This window comes from Ambystoma mexicanum, chromosome 5p, assembly GCF_040938575.1.
Source record: "Ambystoma mexicanum isolate Mex_15411 chromosome 5p, UKY_AmexF1_1, whole genome shotgun sequence".
In the NCBI taxonomy this organism is placed as follows: Eukaryota; Metazoa; Chordata; class Amphibia; order Caudata; family Ambystomatidae; genus Ambystoma; species Ambystoma mexicanum.
The window spans coordinates 851,639,256-851,662,562 of NC_090930.1; the positions used below are offsets into that span (position 1 = coordinate 851,639,256).

A 23,307-nucleotide genomic window follows, 5' to 3' on the forward strand; every position below is an offset into this window, starting at 1 on the left:
TGCTAGTGTTGAGATGCAAGGCAAGCAGTGCGAGCATGGCATACATCTTGGACGACTCCGGATGCACAGGAAAACAAAGATGGCCACAGTGAAACACTAGAGCCTAAGGTGGTGCTTGCAGCCGCCATGTTGGAAAAGTTTGTGCATCGTATTCCACGGGTAGGAAGGCGCCAGGAAGAGAATGACGACCAAGGACAGTGAAACCTGAGAAGGGTATGTAACCCCAACAAAAAGGGAACTGAGTATCCAAAGAAAATGTCTTGTCGCAGTGGCAGCAGTAAGCCCACTGACCACCAGAGAAGGGTTTGGGACCCCAAATTAAGTGAATTGGTCATCAACGAGGAAGTCCTCCTCGGGAGCAGCAAAGATAAGTCCCTTGATCACTAGAGAAGGGTTTGGACGTCGGCCGCAATCCCGGATGGCAACCTGAGAGAAGACTATAGGTAGGGTTCAGTAGGGGATCCACAGGATTCTTCACAACTTTCAGTTGTAGAGTCCCCTCAGCTTCGGAATGCTAGGGAACAAGGGTGGAACTGAGGTAATGGGGCACAGCACCGCTATATTTACTGGCCCAGATGGCATATCCAGTGCGGGACACGTAGAGGTGTCAGGCGGAGCCGATGTGGAGCACTGGGAAAGGGAAACACTAGGGGCATCCGTGGGAGGAACATCCATTAGAAAGATCATTACAGAGAGGTAAGTAATTTGTTCTTAGCCCAGGCATTTCCTTCAGACTGGAGTGTGTGTTGTATAAATAAAGAGATGGTGTTCATAAAAAATAAGGCGTGCATGCCAGCAATGGGGAAGGGACAGATCTGAGACTTACCCGGCTGGAGTACGCATTTACTGCTTACCCGACCAGCAACTTGGCTCAGCCTGTGTTATCCGGAAACAGGCATCACTATTCAGTTCAAATTCTCTGCAGTCTTCAGTCAGAAGGGACATTTCTTTTGAGGAATGGCTCCACACTCATCCTGCAATAACGACCGGACATATATTCCCCCCATGTCTGCCCATATTAGCCACACTTAAAACGGCATGTGGTCGGAGCCATAGACCAGGCCTTCCTGCTAAATACACAGTGCAATGAAAGCATTTTTATATTTAGTGAAATGTAAGCCGCAAGATTTGTTTTTGCATGTTGCAATATTAATTGCAATAAAAAAAATGCCAATAGCCCGGGCTGCATGCCCATGGACTTGAACAAGGTACATCACACTCGCGTAAACAATGCCGTTGGCTGCAATGTAGGCTTTATTTCTGGGACTGAGGCTAATGTTCTCGCAAAATACAAAAAATAGATAATGGCAAACACTTCGAACTACAAAAGGCAATCCTTTCTGTAGCTCTAAACAGGATTCTGAAGTCAGCGGACACTTATTTGAAAAATGCCTAGTGCTGAATGACAAAAGCTGTTCACTGAAGACTTTTGTTGGAAACATGCTTAGTGGCGAATGACACTTGTGTCCTTGATATGTTGTTTAGAAAAAAAGTCCATTGCTGTACACATTTTGGTGATTATAGGCACAGAATAGGGACAGCCTAAAAAATATATAAATAGAGTAAGCTCAGGCCCTGGACACAGCTGTTTGGGATGGCGGAGCAGGAAGATCAGGAGGCAGATGGCTGGAAGGAGAGGAAGAACAGCAATGCTTTCCAGATGGAGAGGGGAGTGGGGGGTCAACTCCCTCCTCATTCTTTTACTGGATTTTTGAAGCCCCAAGGTGGATTCTGGCTGTTTTGAAATTAGTTTTTTGCAGACTTAAATATTCCTGAGATGCTTGGGTCATGGTCCCCTGCCCCCCCAAAGGCAGTTTAGCTCACAGCCTAAGAGCAGACACCTTATTCTGCATTGCCTATATGCTGGCACCAGTGAGTCCAATATACATTTAACCTTTTGTGAAGCATGTTTTCCTATTTTTGATACTTTTTGATGCAAAAATCATGTTGCATTAATAGGTGGCTTCTTAATATTTTTGGAATGTTTCAATTTCTCCTTCAATTGCGGATAATCCCAAGCACCAAACCTGTTTGAGTCCTCTTCAACTCCTTACCTTCTACAGTTAGTGAGTATGAAGAGGCCTTTAATCCTTAATTTGATATCATATTGAGAAAGGTATTGAGATATGATTGAAGCAGATGCCTCTATGAGATTGTCCATCATGATTGGGTGAGGCAAGTGCTAGATTGACTCATATGACTTGTGAGATTGCCCATCATGACCTGGTGAGACAGGTAGTTGATTTTTAAGGTGACTGATTTCTTGGAGAAGGTGGTTCAGTCTTAGTCTTGATTTGAGATATAGGCAATTACAATGGTTCAGCTTTTCCATTAATGATATTTTGCATTGTTAATATGTATTTTGTACATGAGAGTGTAAGAAGCATTCATTGAGTGTTCACTACTGAGTGATAAGTATCTTCACATGAACCTAAGGAGTGGGGCATCCATCTAAATGCATTGTGTTGATGTGTTATAAATGGTACATGTCTTATTACACTTATGAAGGGTTACTGGACGTGGGAGCAATGGACTATCAATAAAAATATTGAGGCAGCTCACCTTCCCAGTAAAATTCCTCTAGGGAAATCCCTCACTTCCCTAGACCCACCCTCCACCCAAGAGGTTCCAGCCCAAAATTGATCTGGTCACCCTCAACATCATAGATGTTGTGCATCTTGGACTTAAAAGCATCCATAAGGAGTGCAGCATATTCCTGTTTAACTGTGGTGCCCAAAGCGCCGATCCACTCCGAAGACTGTTTGCTGGCGCTGAGGTTGCGATACCTCAAGCTTCCTTTTGGGCCAGGCCCGAGCCCGTAGGCGTGCATGAGTGGTCCCTTAATGGCATCCTGTCAGAAGCAACAGATGTGGTGGGCCCCTGAGGCGCTGAAGCCCATGTTGCCTGCACCACAGGTGCCAGGTCGGAGCAGTCGGCACCTGGACAAAGATTTCTAGCATCTTCAGGGGGAGGATTGTGTTGGAAAAGGTACCTCTCTTGGCCATTTAGGTGAACCCCTGGAAACGGTGGCTCTTCTTCAAAGATGATGAATGCCGGTGCATGAACTAACTCAGAGACCAAGACCTCTTCCGATCCTCCTCCTTCCTCTTCTCCTTGACCTTGGGCAGAGCTGCCCAATCTTCGGCACGCCCATTTGAGCATTCCAACCTTAACCGAGATCGCAGATCCTCACCCTTTGCCTTGTGAATGAAGTTGAAAATCTTCACTGCCCTTTCCTGTAGGGCATTCGGGTGCACTGACTGGCACAACCCACAGTGCTGGGTGCCATAGTCCTCACTCAAGCAGAATACGCAGATCCAGTGTGGATCTGAGACCGACATCTGTCGGCTGCAATCCACACATGGCTTAAAACCTGAGCCCTTAAACGGATTAGGCAGGCATCGTTAGAAATATACTTTAAGCTTGACAAGTGTGCTCCTGATTAGTAAACAGAGTGCACGGACACAAGGAACTGAGGTTGTGGGTTGCGGCGCCACTGCACATACTGGTCTAGATGTCATATCTAGGCACAGGGTGGGCAGCGGTGTCGGACAGACCCGTGCTGCACCCCCTGCCGGCGGAAATGTTACCGCAGATCAACTGCACTGGGACAGGGATATCATACATGAGGAATAGTGGGAGGAAAGAATCCATTAGAAAGGAAGAGTATTTTATAATTAGGGAACCAATTGGGTTTAAATCATTTTCTTACTGCATATTTTGTCTCTGGGCGTTTTTTCACCATTCCCCTTCCCTACTAATTATAGGTAACGGATATCTACTCACCATCAGCATGACACTCCTGCTGGACAGATGGAGACAGTTTATGGGGAGGACTCAGTTAAATGTGTTGCTAAATGGCACAAACACACTGTTGCGGCTGCACAGGGGACTAAAGAGGTTCCGCAGATGGGTACGTTTCCAGAGGGGCATACGTACTCGGTTTATATTTTATTAAACTCCTATAAACCGCATCCAAAAGAATGGTCGGTTTTTGCACTTTGGAACACAGAATACGCAAATAGGGCACAAGAACTATTGCACAAACATATCTATGAAAAACCTAAGTTAGAGAAGAAATGACACAATAAGAAACAGAGTGATAAAGCAGTACATGCTGTGGAGGGGTCAGAAATGTGAGGGGCACAGAGGTAAAGGTTTCTCAACCTTTGCCGTATATTAAAGGAAAAAGGGTTGGATAAACAGCTATCGTTTCCTATCCTAATAAGCAGGTTCCTGCCCAACAGACCAAGACTACAGAAAAATGACCTAATGCACAAAATGTCTCGAACCCTCACAATAATGCATATAACATAATTACACAAGCAATGTATGGCTAACCTTTGGTGCAACCAAACAATGTCTCAATTCATAAAGGTTCTTGAAAGCACTCCTTGGAACCAGGGTTGTACTCCCTTCCCCTGGATAAATTCAGGAATACTTGGAGCAAAGTTTGGTTTTAATGTTCTGTTCAGGGTAACACAAACAGTCTCTTCCAACTCCTGTATCCCTACCTGGGACACAGCAAATGTCCGTTCCACAAATGTTTGTTCACAATTCAAACCAACTGATGTTTTCTACACTATCCTTATTCAAAGGGAAAATGTCCTTCTTTTACATCACAAGATCAAAGCCAAAGCAATTTTTCTTTTCAAAATGTTCCACAATTTTTAACTCATTTGACATTCTTCAGAAAAACTACTGTTGTCAGGATACCACAGTACATCAAACAAAAGATAAGATTAGTAGTTCTTCGCTTCAACAAAGGTATTTTCACTACACCTGTTCAACAAACATACTTCATTAAACCATCTTCTTGTTTCCTGGTATACTTGTCTGCCAGTAAGAAAACCCCTACAACTACATTCAGTTTTGATGGCAATATTGATTCCAAGATTCCCCACACCAATCTCTCTTGGACGGAGGGCTGAGCAATACATGCCTATTCATAGAATATCTTCACTCTTTGTAATATGCGTCCCGGTTTTCCCCAAACTGATAACTTTTTATAGAAAAGTTATTTTCTAACTGTCTCTTAAATGCTTCTGACAACCTTTGCAGTGTTGGCAGTTTTGGATACAGGTTTCCCCCAGTCAGTATCCCAACAAGGGAGAGTTGCGCCTCTGCATGGTTTCAGTCTCTTGGCAAGCTTTCCCCAATCTATGTCTCTTGAAAGGGGATTTATACCTTTGTTGGTTTATTGCATCTTTCTCACAGCCTAATGCGGATTGTAAGCTTTGCCCACCTGTAATCCCCCTGAAAGGAATTCACATTCTTACCACTTGTGAGTTACTGCTTTAATTGCTTGGTATTTACAATTAGAAAGTTTCTGCTTTCTTTCATTAAGTATTCAGTATTGAAATTGTTCTTCAATAATTGTTTGATATTCAACATTTTGTAGCTTCTGCTTTCTTTCTTACAGTTCGGTATTCAAAATCATGAATCATTAATGACTTTCCTTTACGGAGCGCGCCGGGATCAGCATTCACAATTAGCCAACTCACTGGTTGTATTCTGCAGCTCTGTCTCACGATCAGGTGTTGCAGCGGGTCCTCAGTCTTCCGTCTGACCTTCTCAACTGCGACCACGTACCTTTGGTGAGTTGCACGTTGGTCTCTGGGAGCTCCTACAGCTCTGTTGAACATCAGCAGCCTATCTCTCACTTACATGCCGTATGCTGAATGGGGAGCACGTGTCCTCTTCAGCTCGGCCTCTTCTTGACAACGCTTCCTTCAGCAAGTCCTCTGCAATCTGCTGGGCCTACACCGTTCGTGACAGGTTCTCCAGGCGTCGTTCTTCCTGTGGCTACTGCAGCACCATGGGTCGCTTCAGCTATGCCCCCGGCACAGCATTCAACTTTGCCTTCCTCTCCTTCCATCGCCTCATTTTGGGATCTAAATATTCTGCTCAGGTGCCTAGGTCTATAACAACTAGACCGCACCTTTTGTTAAAGATTACTTTGAAACTTCATTGCCTACAAGTACCATATGCATAATGGTTAATGAAGTCCATATTAGATAATGTAATATTAGTTGTTCAGTTTTACCTTTAGCTAGTTTAGACTGTTTTAGGTACTGAGAATTATTAGAAACTGGAGAGTTTATAAAAAAAAATTCTGTGCTTTAACTTTGTAGTGAGGACTTCCATTTAAGGTGGAATTAGGATAATTCAAAGGTATCATTTTTAGTTCTTGAACCCCTGAACTATCAACATTATTCTGTTCAGATGATTTTCCTGGACAGGTTCTTGGAGTATGTATATGGGAGGGACTTGCAAACTGATAACATGCCATTAGATATTTAGGAATGATTTGTCTTTCATCCTCAGAAGATGAATACTGCGTCTCTCCTAGCGGAGTCACCACTTCCCCTTGATAGACGTGTCCTCCCATGTGATCCTCCTAGCCCCATAGCACCCCCAGGTTTGGGATCAGGTAGCAGCTGCCTTCCCCTCACCACCTTGGAGGAGACTTTAGGCTGGGGTTTGGTGATGACTCTGCAAGATTCATCACAATGCCCTTTACCCTGTCCTAGCACCCACAGGTACACTGCCCAGTAATGAGGCCAGTGACCCACCTCCAATATACTACTCAACTACAGCTAAAGTGCTGCTATGTAACCTACCAATTCCCTCTGCCCAATCCCCATCACTGCAACACTCTGAGGGCGCATCCCCTGTCTTCACTATCCCTCACTCTACCAGCACTACCTTTCCCCCATGTGCATTACAAAGAATACAGACTCACCTGCCAAGCCAGTGTGGGACCAATCTCCCTCTACAATGAGTCCCTAACAGTCGAGGGACTTCAGAAGGAGAGAGGATGGGATAATTATAAACAAAATACGATGGTTTTCAATATAACCTACAGGAAAGTGTGTTACATGTGGGTACGGACACTATTAGTAAGGGAAAGTGAAAAGACCAAGGTAGGGCACTAGAATGTGTAGACAACTGCGCTGATCAATAGATGCTAGTGCAGGGGCCCTGCTGCGTGTGACGGGTTTCAGGAGAGACGGTGCCCTACCCTCCCGAATTGGGTTCAACAAATGGGAGAACCCTAGTCACACCGGTGCTGCATGAGCAATTTGTTCAACATATGAGCCTAATTTGGTATCAATTAATTCAACCATGAATAGTTGTGTTGTAATTCTAGTTCCAGTCAACACTTTTTTGTAACCCTGCTGGGTCTTTATCATGCAAAGCGGTCTTTTACTATGCCTCATTGCTCAGTACAATTGCCTGTTCTGAATGCAGGATTTTGTGGAATCCTGTCTCGAACCGCAGAACTGTTTGTGCTGGAGTAAAACTGTGCTCTGGTGGAGCAAAGGATGGTAGTATTCTGGAATGTTATCATAGGGAGATGTAATCCAATAAAGGAAAATCAAAACATTCATCTGCAAGGCCATGTGGGGCCTGCTGGGAGAAGCCGGTCATCTTACGCTGATCTTTATATGATCTACTAATAAGGGGTTGAGCGATCTAATGGACAATATTTTGGATGAATTACAGAAAGATGATGTATTAGGGGATACATCACCCTTATGGGAGAACATACCACCACTAGAAGAATTAGGAATAGGAGCACATGCATATCCCGTTAGGATAATTTGTGCACCCGAGGGATTCCACATTGTGCCGTACCATGTGGCCTGGACACCAGATCAGACAAGGTCCCTTCAAGGAAGCATTTCTGCCACTCTTTGCAAACCCTAGAAAGTTTGTTAAACTATAAAGCATCAGATTCCCACAACCCTACCACCGCAGATTAGGCAGGACTACTTAAACAAATGCTTACCTCAGAGGAGCTACAAGCAGTTAGAACGGCCCCAAAATGAGAAAGATCCATTAATGGAGAACGCTGCTGGAACAGATCCAAGGCCAGACATGACAAATATTTCCCTTAAAAGGAGTAAAATACTGGATGCAATAAACGAACTGGCAAAGGCCAAAACAGATTGAAGCTACCCTGGAAGATCATTCTGATGTCACTAACACAGTCCCTAAATTAAGAACGCAATATTTTGTTGGCGGTCTCCTCCCCGCAATTAACAATAATGTAGAAAAGGCAGTTATTGACTGGAAATGTAAAAATGTGCAAGAAAGCATGCCAACAGTGGTACATATGTACAGTTTATATTTAGAAAAGAAAGATCAGAAAACAGAAACTGCTCATCCTTCAGTTAGCCCAATTTTACAGACCGCAGAGACGGGTCTCTGTGGGGGCACCCAACCCACATGGGGCAAGGAGAAATGTTCCCCCATTCAGGCCCTCATATCAGCCCCCACAGGGCTCCCAATGCTATTACTGTCAAGGATTTGGCCATTGGAAGGCAGCGTGCCCCGAAAGGTTTACACCACATATGCCACAGGACCATCGCAATGCATACGGATAGACTAGCCAGACCCCAACAGACAGCCTTGTGCCCTTAGCCACCACCACAGCAAGGACCCCCTAACAATAATAATATGAAAAGGCAACCAAAAGACAAGAACCAATTGAACCCACAGTCAAACATGTATCACACAGGGCAATCAGAATTATCATACTGACATGAGGAGGCCCCAGAACAATTCATCATAGCACCCATCTTTAAATTAAATACAACCAACCTATAGTTGTCAGCTAAAATACAGGGGCACCACACAAATCTAGTAGATACAGGAGCTTCACGAAGTATCCTTAAAGCCCAAGCTTTCTCCCGGCAACGTTTGGGAAAGCAATAATGAAAATGGGAATGGAAGGTGTCATAACAAGTCTACTTTAATCTGTGTTGACCCTGGGGCCCCTTACCACAACACAGGGATTCCTGCTCAGCCCAACCACCCCTAGGGATCTCCTGAGTAGGTACTGCCTCAGTAACATAAGTGCAACCATTTATTGTAAGCTGCAGGTTCATACTTTCACCTACCTTAGGATGCCGCATTGGCGGTAGATTTCCCCACAGCAGTCTATACGTTAGCAATGCACAAAGGAGTACTCACAACTCCACAAACTCTGTTGCCCAAGTGGCTACAGGATGTTCCAGAACAGTTATGAGCAATGGTTCCAATGATGCTGAGCTAATCTCCTTCTATGAACCAGTAGTCCTACCTTTAAAATAAAATGTCACATACCCTAAAGTCAAACAGTGCCCCCTTACAACACAGGCAATACAGGGGGTTGACTCCATAATTGATGACCTGTTGACCCAAGGGATACTTGTGTATACTATCTCTCCCTGTAACACGCCAATTTTTCCTTTGCAAAAAGGTGGGGTATTGCTAGAGGTAAAAGGGAGACTAGTGCAGGACTTAAGGGAAATTAATGAAATCATGACCCATGTGATGCCTAACCTGCACACAATTCTCTCAGCAATTCTCTCGGACAACACTGTGTAGTCGATTTATGCCCAGCTTTTTTCTTGGTGCCAGTGACACCCGAATCTCAGTTCCTTTGTTATTTCTCCTGCCAATCAGGGGCTGGTGGCGGGTGCAAATATCAAAAATATAAAAATTGCCAAATGGCCTGGACTAGGCTGCCCCAGGGATTCATACCATCTTTTTCAGAATATTGCATGCCGATATAGTATCTCTTTCCCAGGAGACTCAATGCTCATTCAGTACGGTGACAATCTATCACTGTGCTCCCCTGATGAAGCTGCAACACAAAAAGATGCTCATTATTTGTTGAGTAACCTAGCGAAGTCGAGCCATAAGGTGGCCCCATCCAAAATGCAGTTGTGTCAACCTGAAGTGAAATACTAAGGGCACATCTTAACACCTGGTCACCGGGCCTTAGATCCGTCCATAGCAAATGTAATGAGGACCATGCCCCACCAAACACAAAAGCTGAATTAAGATAATTGTTTGGGTTCCTACGGTATATTCATCAATGGATCGTAGATTACACCATTCTGGCAAAAAATCTGCAGTGTGCATGGAAGGGGGACACCCCGAATGAGATTGTGTGGAGACCAGTGTTAAGGGTTTTGATCAAATGAAACCTGCACTTTGTACTGCCCCAGCATAGGGCCTGCCATTTTATGAAAAACCTTTGGTTCTTTATGATCATGCGCGCTTACGGGTAGCACAAGAAAATGTCCCATTGTATATTTTTCTACACCTCTATATACAGTGGCTCAGGGCTTTCCTAGCTTCCTTGAGTAGTCTCAGCAACTGTGCTGCTCACTAAGAAGTGGCAACGATTGCTTTATGGTCACCTTTAACTGTTAGGGTCCTAACACGCTGTGCATTAATTGTTGTTACAAAGTAAAGCACAACACTTAACACAGCAGCGCTGGCTGCGCTAGGAGGAACTCTCTTTAATGATCCTTCTATCACATTGGAGCGGGTGGGCCCTCTTAATATTGCCTTGCGATTACCAGCACATGTGCTGGCTGATCAGGATTCACATTGTGCTACTGTAGTTTCGCAATGTACTGTCAGGCCTGACATGGGGGCGGGAGGTTCCTTAGAGGGAGGGAGCACTATTTAGATGGATGGATTCTCCTTTCCCCTCCCCTCTTTGGGAGTGCTCTCATCTGCATATGCTGTTATTGAATTTTACATGATGAATTCATTGTTTTGTTGGCCCAAAACACATTTTCCCATTTTAGAGGAGGTAGCTGAGCTCATTGCGTTTTCTTGCATCCGCTATATGGAAATTAGACATGCTTGGGGCATAGCCCAAGATTCTGGTCAAATTTGGAAAGAGCAGGGGTTTCTCACCTTGGCAGGGACACCCAATCCTAATGGTCAATAAACTGCGGCCCTCCTTGTGTTGTGCATAGGTAATCAAACAGTTGACTACGCAGCATGGGGAGGATTATCCCACCATTATGTAATACTCTGTGCACCCCTGAAACCCTGGCTGTAATATATGTGAATGCAACTGAAGTGTACGTGTCAGTTTGAGAAAGTTGCAAACACTGGTCACAACAGAGGAAAAGGCCAGATGGGAAAAGAAGGGAGCGGTGAAGGATACAGATGGGATTTGCAGACCGGAAGGGAAACCTATTACACACCTCAAAAGTAATTATCTGTTAGCCAGAAATGCACATGGATTATGGATTAGCACATTTGAATGAACATGCCATGGTGTCGCAGTTGTATGTGGCATGGTGAGCTCAAGGTTTCCCAACAGCAGCACGTCAGATTGTCACTATTCTAAATGCCACCAATTCAATCTGGGGGGTCGGGGCGCAAAGGTCCCTTTTGGGATGCCTGCACCCTTGGCTGGCCCATTCCAGGACTTGCAAATTAATTTTGCCCATATGCCTATATCTGTTAAAAGAACCACTGGCCTCTCACCTCATGAAATTGTTACTGATCACCCTATGTGTTTGCCTGCAGTAGCAGGAGCTTTTTCATCCCTTCCATTGGGTGACGACAATATGCTGCAGTACTTTATTTCCTTGATCTCTGCCCTCCAGTCTCTCCATTCACATGTCTCAGCCACCTTCTGAAAGCAACCAGACCAGCCACTGCACAATATCCAACCTGGGGATATTGTATTCCTGACAACCCATACCCAGAAATCAATGCTGGAACCACGCTGGAAAGAACCATAGGTGGTCCTCCTGATGTCATACATTCCTGTGAAGTGTGAGCATACAAAAGTGGGTCCACGTATCGCATGTGAAGAAGCAGAAGGCGCTCCCCACCCACGCAGTACCCTTTACCAACAGTCCCAGAGCTTTAGAGAAATAGAGACTTATTAAGAACTACACATTATAACCTTAGGAAAGAAAAGTAAATGGACAGTGATGACCATCAGACTTATTGGGACAATTTAGAAAATTAACGTTATTAGGGAAGTGTTAGCAGCACATTGGTGCGAAAGAACCACCTGTACCTGCGCACATGTAGAAGTAGATTGTAGCGATGGAAGTGATGAGGTTGTTGAGAACTTTCCTTGCAGACATTACACAGATCATGCTCCAACTGACGACTGTACTTGCGAAGCCCTAGAGGCCCGCTCCCTACTCAAGAGAAGCACTGATGATGCACATCATTCTTCACAGAAACGGCTCTCCTGACCATACGTGAAGACCTGCTCTCCAACATTGACTCTGACATTCCCTCTGTCCTCATCCTACTTGATCAACTTCTGCCTTCGACACAGTAAATCATACCATCCCGCTCTACCATACAGGGGGTAGATCTCCGTCTTCGGCTGGGGCCTCCCTCTGGAATAGCCTCCCTGCCACTCTAAAACTTGAGGAGAACCATCTCCGGTTCCGGAAGCACCTTGAGACCTTCCTCTTTTCCTCTGCCTTCGTTCTCCCTCTCCCTTGCTGATCTGCTCTCTCTTGGCACTGTGAGGCTGGCCACCCTCTGTCCTCTGGGCCCAGGTACCTGCTCACCCTGCCACCCTCCTGCACTGAGGACTGTATCTGTACCCTTAGAATCCCCCACACCCCCATTTTCTTCTTTTTCTGCACTTATCAGACTTAACCAGTCTGCTGCCATAAACACAGCACTTGCCGGCTGCACTACCACTGTTTATTGCCTCTGTTATCTATTTGTTTTCATTTATTGTTATTTATCTGTGTCTCCTATGGTCCGCACTTTCCACTCTCCCCCTTCCATGCACTTTTCCCCTATCCCTTTCCCATGCAATTGCGCGTTCTCAATGTCACTGGGCCTAGTAACATCGCTGTTGTGTTCTCCCCTTTTTCCCTCCCTTTTGCCTGGCCGTGCTCTGAAACACTTGTGTATGAGCGCGATCCAAATAAAATATCATATCATATATCACAGACCATTGTATACACGTACCTCCCATTGACAACAGGGAAGGTTACAGGGGAGCAGTAGGGTGCGCTCTTGAAGGACTGGGAGTTTGTACTTATTGTGAGGAATCACAGGTATTCCCCAAAGCAGATCCCCCCCTGTGAGACTAGGGAGGTTAGCCAGCTCCTCAATACCCTCCCTAAGGGTAGAGGCAAGCAGGACCTCCCCGGGAGTGACTTCCGCTTTGGGGACCAGGACTCCCATTCCGCTGAGGAACTCCCTACACTAACTAATGTAACTGCATAAACGGGACTACCTGATAAGCATCAGAATGTGGCATCCTCATCTTTGGCTGAAGGCAATGCAAGATGAAACCTAAGGACACCATAAAAGGAGGATGTTTCTTTAATGCGAGATGCATATATAAATGTGCCGAGGAAGAAGAGAGAAGAGTAGAAGCCTGATGCACAGGGGATGCCATGACATCATTACGCCGACTGTAGGCTTAGTTGCAGAGCCTGCGACTTCTGGAGCGAGAAAGCGAGGAGAAGACACTGGAGAAATGGCACATGCAGAGGCGAGAGGAGTCTCACCTCTGCCGAGGAACGAGCAAGCAACATGGTGGTGGCCCGACCACAAGCTGGACATGGTGGGCAGGATGCCCCATGAACAACGCTAATACCAACCGTATAGGAAGCAAAGGTCGCTTCACACTAGCAGCAATAGTACAAAGCAGGAATCTGATGCAGACCCGAGAACGAGAAGCTGAGCAGCGGTGAGAAGTAGTCTTGAGCAAGAGCCGTGCCCAACCACCAACCCCTATGAACTAAGAGGTATCTAGGGGACCGGGAGAAGCAGGTGGCCCATGGGATATTGTGATCTATCAGAAGAAACTCGCCAGAGACAAAAGAACGAGAAAGAATGCGTAAAGTTGGGTCATGAGAGTTGGAGACAAATAACGACTGACAGAGAAAGGAAAGAGTGCTATTATGTGAAGCGGTCACCTCTCCCAGTACCCAAATTGAGTTAGTAAATATAGAACAAGCTCATTTAAGATGCAAAAAGCATAGACGAGAGGGGCAGAGTAAACCCGGTTATATGATCAATAAGAAGAAAGACACTCAAACCAGAGGTGAAAAGCCTAGAAGATAGGCGCTATGCCAAGATAACTGGAATATAACCAGTGGGAAAAGAGACACTAGAAGAAAGACCTAGATGAGAGGGGCTAAACATACACAGTTGTATGAGCAATAAGAGAAGAAATACCCAAACCAGAGGGGACAAGGCTAGAAAAGAGACATTGCATCAATACAGCTGGGGACAACCAGTAAAGAAAGACACTCAAAGTCTGAGAACAGATGATAATGGAAGCGTGGAAAGGGGCAGAGGAAAGCCACTATCAAGTGCTCCGGAGGTGAAGGTTGGGAAAGGGGTCATAATTGAGTAGCAAGAAAAGTTATTGAAAAAAAACATTTGGAAAAGGGGATATCAGAAAGGAGAAGAAGAAAAAGTGCTATGGAGGAGCTACAAGAGTTGATCATAGAGACTATCAATTCCACCGATAGGTGGCAGGTTTCAACACTATTGAATGATTTGAAGGGGGAACCAGTCAAAGACAAATCATTCCAGTGGTATATTTAAAGTTATGTAACTTAAAAAGTTGCTAGCCTCACAGACTGCGCTTGATCTTACATTTGTCACACTCTTGTGGCATTAGATAGGTGGATTTGTTCAATTTGTGAAATATATTCATTGATTAGAGACACACCTGGTAAGTGTTGATAAGTAGGGTTCTAAGTTTTAATATCAATAGATAAACAAATCACTTAGAACACGTTACATCAATCTGGCAATATCAATTGTTCATTACTAAGTGCACCCTAGTATTCCAGAGTACTTTACGCATTAGAATATCATTAACAAAGACTTATTGGTGATGAAACGTTGCTATTTTAGCAGCGGTCAGATTTCTTCATCGATGATTCATTCACTGCCCGAAGGCGTCAGACATCAGTCAGTACATTGCAGCCAAGCCGAACGCGGCAAGAAAACATATAGCAGGCGAACGCAAATTACTTCTCGCTTCAAAACTTTGCTCACACTTTCAGGTAAAAAGAAATCTGACCACTGCTAAAATAGCAACGTTTCATCACCAATAAGTCTTTGTTAATGATGTCAGCGGAGAATACACGGCCTCAGCACCCGAAAAGACTTTCACATTAGGATTTATCTACTTAAGTCATACGTTGGATTAATTGTTTGTAATTTAGACGCCCTGAAGACGACCTAGGAAGGTTGAAACACGTGTTGGCGTAATGTGTGGCGTAATGTGTTTTTGGTACAATAGGCTCAATGTGTTTTTGGCATAATATGTTCTAATGCGTAAAGTACTCTGGAATACTAGGGTGCACTTAGTAATGAACAATTGATATTGCCAGATTGATGTAACGTGTTCTAAGTGATTTGTTTATCTATTGATATTAAAACTTAGAACCCTACTTATCAACACTTACCAGGTGTGTCTCTAATCAATGAATATATTTCACAAATTGAACAAATCCACCTATCTAATGCCACAAGAGTGTGACAAATGTAAGATCAAGCGCAGTCTGTGAGGCTAGCAACTTTTTAAGTTACATGTTTTTCAAGGTGACAGTGGAAAATCACCAGTCTAACCACACGGCTGCAGCTGTTCCTATTTTTGACTCATCTTAGCACGATTTGTGAATATCTCAAGGTTGCGCATCCACACATTTTCTTGGGCCACCTTTTCCACACTACTCATTTACTCGTATATTTAAAGTTAGTTAACATTAGTGGCAGGGCCAGATAGGGCAGCTTGGAGGGAGGACATTTTTTCCTTTTAACTGTTGACAATGGACGAGCACCTTTAGTTCTTTTAGATAGGTAGGGCACTCCCTTTAGCAATGGGGGAAGTTAGGCCTTCTACTTATAATTTAATTAAAAACCTAACGCATGTCTTCCGAGTGTCCGACACCTTCTTCCAACCCACCACAATATTCTGTTACATGGTCGGGAACTGCCCTTTTGAGACTCCAGGCAGCGCTTGAGGAAGTGGCCAATGAAACCAGTTATATGATAGATTCCCTTGCTAAGGAACAAGGGGCAATAAGGACAATGGCAATGCAAAATAGGATGATGCTAGCAGCACAAGGAGGTGTGCGCACCTTAATAAAAGATCATTGCTGTGCATTTGTAACCGATGGCAAACAAAATATACACGCTCATGCAGCACATTTTAGGAACATTGCCTATGTCCTGTTAGATCACTCTGTGGACTGGTGGCCAACCTTCACCTATAGTTTGGTGTGTGGGGATCAAAGATGTTCAATCATCTTTTAGCACGCATACTCAAATTACTAATAGGCTACTTATTTGTCAAGTGGTTCACTGCATGATGCACCAGTGGAATAAAATTGATTACTAGACTAGCTTTAAAGACATTCCATGACACAGGTGCAGGAGAAGCCTATCACAAACTAACTCAAGAATGATATCTTAGGCTTACTAATATTGTAGCTTAAAGGTTTAGAGTAGTATACTCTAAAACGGGGCACTGTTCGGTTGCTACTTTTGTCTTCTACTTCCTGCCATCTTAACATTTTACTTTTTTTTTTTCAGAAACAGGCTACAGGCCACAGGCTGAAATAAGACCCAAGATCACTGCAGATGTTTGCTGGCCTGCAGCTGATAAAAGCAGAGTCTCTCCCCAAAGCACAGTAGTCTAAGGCAGGACATCGTTCTTTTAGATAAAAATGACAGACATGGTGACTCATATTACATCATTTGAACAGGTCATCCTGTGATGGGTGCTGTTGGCAAGGGCCATAATAGCGTATCTAAACATGTACATTACATCTGCGGCTTGTATGTATAAATAGGCCTGTGAAAATAAACACACTTATTCTTGTTATCTTTGTGTGTTGGCCAATATAACAGGATGAATGTGGAGCCACTCCCCAAAAGAATTCTGCATTTGAATGGCAGCAACATAGCAAAGTAAGCAGAACAGAGTACTTGTGTCTTGCTGTGCAGTAGTGTTTTCATGAAGGGGAAAAAGTACTTATAAGATAGATCATGAACAAAAAGCAGCAGGGCAGCATTGCACACGATAACCTAAACATCCGAGCCCACTGTGAGAAGGCCAAAACAGGTCACCCACCTAGTTCACTTTACAGCCAGCCTCCTGGAGGCATGACAGGAGGAGAACCAAATCAGGAAGGCGTATCCGCACATCCCACAGCGTTTAGTTGCACCACAGAGCACATTAGAGGTTAAACTCAGAGGGGGTCATCAGAGAGATGGAATGCCAGACATGGCGTCGCACCTGGAGGTCCACTGAGTGCAACGCAGCTCGGCGTCGCATTTGGAGGTCGGCAATGCAGCCTGGCAGGTGAGCAACTGAGCAAGCAGGAACCAGGAAGAGAAGGCACGAGGCTGCAGAGTCCAATTAGGGATCTCGCAAACAGCTCCACAGTGAAAGGAGGGGCAGTCGGCCTACATCGCGTTCCCATGGAGCACCCCTCAAAATACACAGGTACGCAATGGCTACAGTGGAACGGGAGGCAAGGTCAGAAAAAAGGAGCCTCGTTGTGGGGGAGAAATACCAGTGTGGGTAGAGAAACTGAAAGAAGCCCCTGTGTAAAGAAGAAATAGGAAAGCCCCAGATTGAGGAGGAAAACTGAAAGAAGCACCAGTGTGGGGAAAAAACAGAGAAGCCCCCAAGTAAGGAGAGAAACCGAAAGGAAGCTCCAGTGTGGGGGCAAAACAGAGAAGACCCAGAGTAGGGCGGGAAACAGAAAACCTGAGGGGGGGAAGAACAGAGAAGCACCAGAGATAGGAATGAAACCAAGAAGCCATGGAGATTGGAAAGAAGCAGCAAGAAGCCCTGGTGAGGGAAAAGAACTGAGGAGCCTGTATTTGGAAATGAGCCAGAGTGAACCCCCGAGTGGGGGAGGAAGAGACTGCAAGAACAAAAAAATGGTCGATTCTGAACTACAAAATTGTACAGAAGCAGGTTATAAATGAATGGAGGGCATACCATGTGGGCTGAGCTTGCAGCTCCAGATACTTATCCGGCTCCTAAATGCTTAAAAAGTACTCTTTCAATTCAGGTCATAACGCCACAGGAAATTGCATAAATCTGAAGGAATGGAGACTGAATGTAAAATAACACCTTCATAGGAGACGAGACAGATTCTCCAAGTAAATGAAAAGATAGTTACTAAAGGTTTATAGCATGGATGATCTACTGAAGATATTGAAGGGGTTATTTCCTCTTAGTACCCGGCAAGGGTGCAATCAGAATGAAAAACATTCCGATTGGCACTCGCCGAGGCATTAACCGGCCGGGTATCCCTCGATCGGCATTCCACGGCCATTGTACCCAGAGGGGGGCGTGGCAGCCCCTCAGCCAATGAGGAGGCTCTAAGCAGGGCCATCGCTGCTACGAGCCTCCCCACGGCTGAGAGGCTGCCTTCGCCCCCCTGCCGGGGACTAAGGGGACGCAGGTAGGTTTATTTTTTCCCCTTCCCTCCTTCCTCCCTCCCTCCCAACCCCACTTACCTTCTCCTTTTTATTTGGGAGCGGACACGCTGGAACACTTGTTTCCAGATCGTCCGCTCCCGATGGCTACCATGGAAAGGGAAAACAGACTGTTTTCCCTTTCCCGGCGGCCATTTTCTTGGTTTTTATTTTGGTCCCGAAACAGTTCGGGACAGATAAAAATGCTTTTAGTGCCCCGGTCACGCAAATCTTGTGGGCCGGGGTACTAAAAGTAATATGACCCTCGCGGCATTGGCATTACTGGCTCAGGTAATGCCCCGGGGGCCTTCGTTAACTATATAACTATGGGCCCCGGGGCATTACCTGAGTCAATAATGCCACCGCCGCTCGGGTCATTTTGCTTAATTAACATCACATGCTAAATGATGAAACAAAAACAAACATTTAATCAAATAAAAGCATACCTTATTTCCTCCAGTTACAAACTGTTTGAAGCTTGATCGCCCAAACTGAGGATGAACTGCAACAATCTATAATTAAGCAAACAAATTCCAATTTACAAAATGTAAGATTATTAAAAAAGATCATTGTCACATCAGGTTATTAGGATGATTCCAAATATCTTCAGGAATACAGATGTCTTGTTAGTTAAGATGCTTGCATCAAGAAAGTGTATTATACAAAAGAGTTCTGTTACTGCAATCTTGACCTTCCCTGTAGACTTCAACCACCAATTTACTCAAATGTGTGGCGATGATGGGCAGAAAAGAGGGACTACCAACACTATATGCCAAAGATTTGCCATACATTACAGAGTCCAGCATTTTCACAAAATATTCTACCTTTCTCAATTGATGATACTGGTCCTACTACCTTTTTAGAAAATGCAGTAAAGTAGGAAGTCACAGAAGATAGGTGGCATATACAGATCAATCAAGATCACAACTGAGTGATCCTTTTTAGCCATCAATTCACTGATACCTACCTGCGCTAACGTGATGAGGAATTTATGTTGGGGACTAACCATTATTTTGCATAATCTGGACGAGTGTTATTCACAATATTTTTGTGTTGGAGCCAAACAGTATATCTGGCATTTACCAAGAGCCATGTGTGACCATTAGCCGCTGCCCATCACCCCCTATTCCTAACCCCTGAAATAGTAAAAATGAAATCCCCAGTTTTAAGAGTGGGGTTCCCAACAAATGGTCCATTGTTCTTAAAGTAAAGACTATTTATGAAATTGCATTGGGCTAGTAACTTTGGGAAAATATAAACCAATAGAAGCATAGGTCGGTCCCACACATTAACATAAACACAAACATTGACACAAATCGTCCCCTCGTCACTCCCCACTAGCCTGTCAGATGGTTAATATGTCGAATGACATATTTGCGAATGCAATAATGTCGAAAAAAATGCCGAAAAAAATGTTTTAAAAAAAAAATTTAATGGGGGGTGCCCCTAGCCCCCCTATTTTTATTTACAATGTATTTTAATAGCTAAACCCCAAAAAACCGATAAAAAAACATTTGATTTTTTTTTTTTTCGGCATTATTTTTTGACATTTTTGCATTCTAAATTTTTTTTCTCTAAATTTTATCTGGATACCCAGTCAGATAGTACAGCGATTACAGCACTTGCTTTGACATCCGTGCAGAGCCACTATAATTGGTAAACGATGAAAGGTTTGCACACCACTTTATAGCTCTACAAGACACATTTTTGGAGAAAAAAAAAAGAAGAGTACATTTAAAAATGCACTGGATAAGTAGCACTGACCAAAACCATGATGGGATTTAAAAGAATCTTCCCATGGGTTGGAGTCCCTCATAAGGATAGCTTAAGCAAGTTAGTGTAAATAGGTAGAGATTATAGTACATTTGGCCGTAATATTGATCTACACATGATAAAAAGGTGCAGACAGTTTTACGAGGGCGAGTATGGATTCCCAACATTACCAAACATAACAGATATGTTCTATTTACATGGGCCTTTTGACTTATCAGCAGCCTCAAACGTGGCCAGCAAAGGAATTGCCAGCCTCCACAAGCCCTGCAATAGTATTTCCCAGGCGATACATAGCCAGAACCAGCTATGACCAGCTTGCTTATGCTCAGCAACAGATATAGGCAGCTAAAGTAATCTAAGCCCCCACAAGCCCATTCACCCTCTTCATTTTTTCTGTTATTTTTATACTTGCTTTCTTTAACTCCAAATGCCTTTTCCATTCATTTTGCTTACTAATTCTCCCACCTATTCCCTGCCAAACAGTCCAAATAATTAATCCTGCAGATGATCGTTTTGAAGGCCAAAAAGGAAAACTTAGGTTGGCATTCTCCTAAATGTGATACTTTCAGTGGCAATTATTTGCATAAGAGTAACGCCAAACAGAAAAAAGCCACCAAGTTCAATGCAGAACAACAAGTTACTTTCTTTCCTGGTAACGTTCTTTCGATGCGATGGTCCGACGACATATTCCTTATCTATGACAGGTAATCACCACAGCTGAGCTGCTTTGGAAAATTTTCTGCGTCTGCGTCCTGCGACAATGACGTCGATACGCTGTTCTCGAGGGCCTCCGTCGAGCCGATGTCACCGGATGTTATAAGTAGGACGCTCGACACCCGTAGCCTCAGTTATAGTTTTTTCCCAGAACGTGTGGCACCAATCTACTGCCAGTATGACCACAGAAAGCCTTGCGGAAACGTAAGCTGCAATCGCACAAGAAATTCTGTAGCGAGGCAGGTAGGGAGCGATATGGAATACGTCGTCGGACCATCCCATCGAAAGAACGTTACCAGGTAAGCAAGTAACTTGTTCTTCGAGGGGATTGGGTCCTCCTACGTATTCCATATCTATGACAGACTCCCAAAGCAGTACCAACGTATGGAGCAGGGAAAAGAATTTAGAATATAGAAATTTAGAATGCCCAATTAAATTGCAGAGTAAAGGACCACCTTGCCAAAGGCCAGATCCTGTCCATGGATAGAATCAAGGGAGTAGTGTCTTACAAAAGTAAGAACCGAAGCCCATGTGGCTGCGTCACAGATGTTACAAATAGGAACACCCCTCTGCAGGGCAGTAGAGGCAGCCATATCCCTAGTAGAATAGCCCCCGTAAGCCAACCAGAGGGTTCTTACCCGCCAAGCGGTAACATTCAGAAATTGCCAAGATAATCCATCTAGACACAGTCTGCTTAGTTACAGCTTGTCCCAAACGCCTTCCAGCATAACCTATAAAGAGCTGATCGTCCACTCTGACCCGGGACATGCGTGAAATGTAGAAACTCAAAGCTCTCCTAGGATCCAACCTATGAAGCCTCTCCTCTTCCTTACCAGGATGTGGAGGAGGATAAAATGCCAGAAGAATGACCTTCTGGTTTAAATTAAATTCCGACACCACTTTTGGAAGAAACGAAGGACGAACCCTAAGGACAACCCTGTCCTTATGAAACACCGTGAAGGGTAGCTTAACAGAAAGTGCCTGCAACACACTCACTCTGCGAGCAGAAGTAACCGCAACTAAAAACACAGTTTTAAGGGTTAACAGTCTCAAAGGACAAGAATGTAAAGGCTCAAATGGAGCACCCATTAGGAATTTTAGAACAAGGTTCAAATCCCAACTGGGCACCTGGAAAGGTGACGGTGGAAACACATTAGTGAGCCCTTTCAGAAACTGAGAAATTAAAGGAATTTTGAAATAAGAACACTCCTCAGACAAGCGCTTAAATATAGACAGTGCCGCCAGGTAACCTTTAATGGTACCCACTTGCAGGCCGTTGTGGGCTAACGAAAGCAAAAAAGACAGAACCACAGGAATATCACATGTAAATGGATCCACATTCTTAACCCTGCACCAGTCGCAGAACTTTCTCCAACGGCAACGGTACAGGGACTTTGTTGCAGGCCTTCTGGCTGAAAGAAACACTTCCATCACGTCTTCAGGGCGGTCCCAATCCTTATACCTCAACCTTTCAGAAGCCAAGCGTGAAGGCTGAGGGATCGGACCTCTGGATGGAGAACCAGACCCCTCTCCCGTGAGAGCAAATCGTCTCGCTAGGGAAGAGAGCGTGGAGGGCAGATGGACAAATCGAGAAGGTCCAGGTACCACGTTCTCCGGGCCCATGCCGGAGCAATGAGGATCATCCGGGAACCGAACCTCCTTAACCTCTGCAGCACTTGGGGATGATGGGGACTGGAGGAAATGCGTACAGCAGTGGGAAGGACCACTCTACCACGAACGCGTCCCTGAAGGCTCCTCTTGGAGGAAATTCCCGCGAGCAGAACCATTCGCACTTCCGGTTGACACTGGTGGCGAAGAGATCCACTTGTGGGGTACCCCAAAGGGCAAAGATCTCCAGGAGAATCTCCTGAGCCAGCTCCAACTCGTGAGAGATCGCGCTCTGCCTGCTCAGAGCGTCCACCGTCTCGTTTTCGTCTCCGGCCAGATGAACTGCCGAGATTGAAATTTCCTGCTGGATGGCCCAGAACCAGAGCTGCATCGCCTCCCTGCACAGAGGAAGTGACCCTGCCCCCCCCCTTTTGTTAAGGTAGTGCATGGCCACTGTGTTGTCAGTCAGAATCAGCACATTCTTCCCTCGCACAGTCGGCAGAAAAGCCTTCAGGGCAAGCCTGACGGCCCTCAGCTCCAACAGATTGATATGGAGTCTGGACTCCCACGGAGACCAACGACTGTCAACTCATTGGCATGAGCTCCCCATCCCGCGAGGAATGCGTCCGTCACGATCTTCACCTCCAGCCAGGGTAGCCAAAATGGAGCCCCCTTCATCAGATTGCCTTTGACGGCCCACCACAGAAGGACCTGGGCGACCGAGGGCGGCACCTGAACGGGGTCCAACATCCTGCCAGAGGACTGTGACCACTGCATCTTGAGAGCCCATCGCAGAGATCTCATCCGCAACCTGGCCTCTGGCTCCAGAAGAATGCAGAACTCGAACGCCAGGAGAGACTGGGCATGTTGAAACTTGTGCACCATCTGCTGAATGTGATGAGCCCTCACCTGGGGAGGGAAACACTGCCCCACGGACGTGTCGAGCACTGCTCCGAT

General features: G+C 45.0%; 1 protein-coding gene across 2 annotated transcripts in view; it reads right to left on the reverse strand.

The window, feature by feature from the left end:
* Positions 1-23,307, reverse strand: part of VPS41 (VPS41 subunit of HOPS complex) — a 1,668,740-nt gene that overhangs the window by 971,301 nt on the left and 674,132 nt on the right. For both annotated transcript variants that reach the window (XM_069613279.1, XM_069613280.1), the window contains one exon: positions 18,702-18,767. In XM_069613279.1, the coding sequence (XP_069469380.1) occupies positions 18,702-18,767 (66 nt within the window). The remainder of the gene's footprint in view (positions 1-18,701; positions 18,768-23,307) is intronic.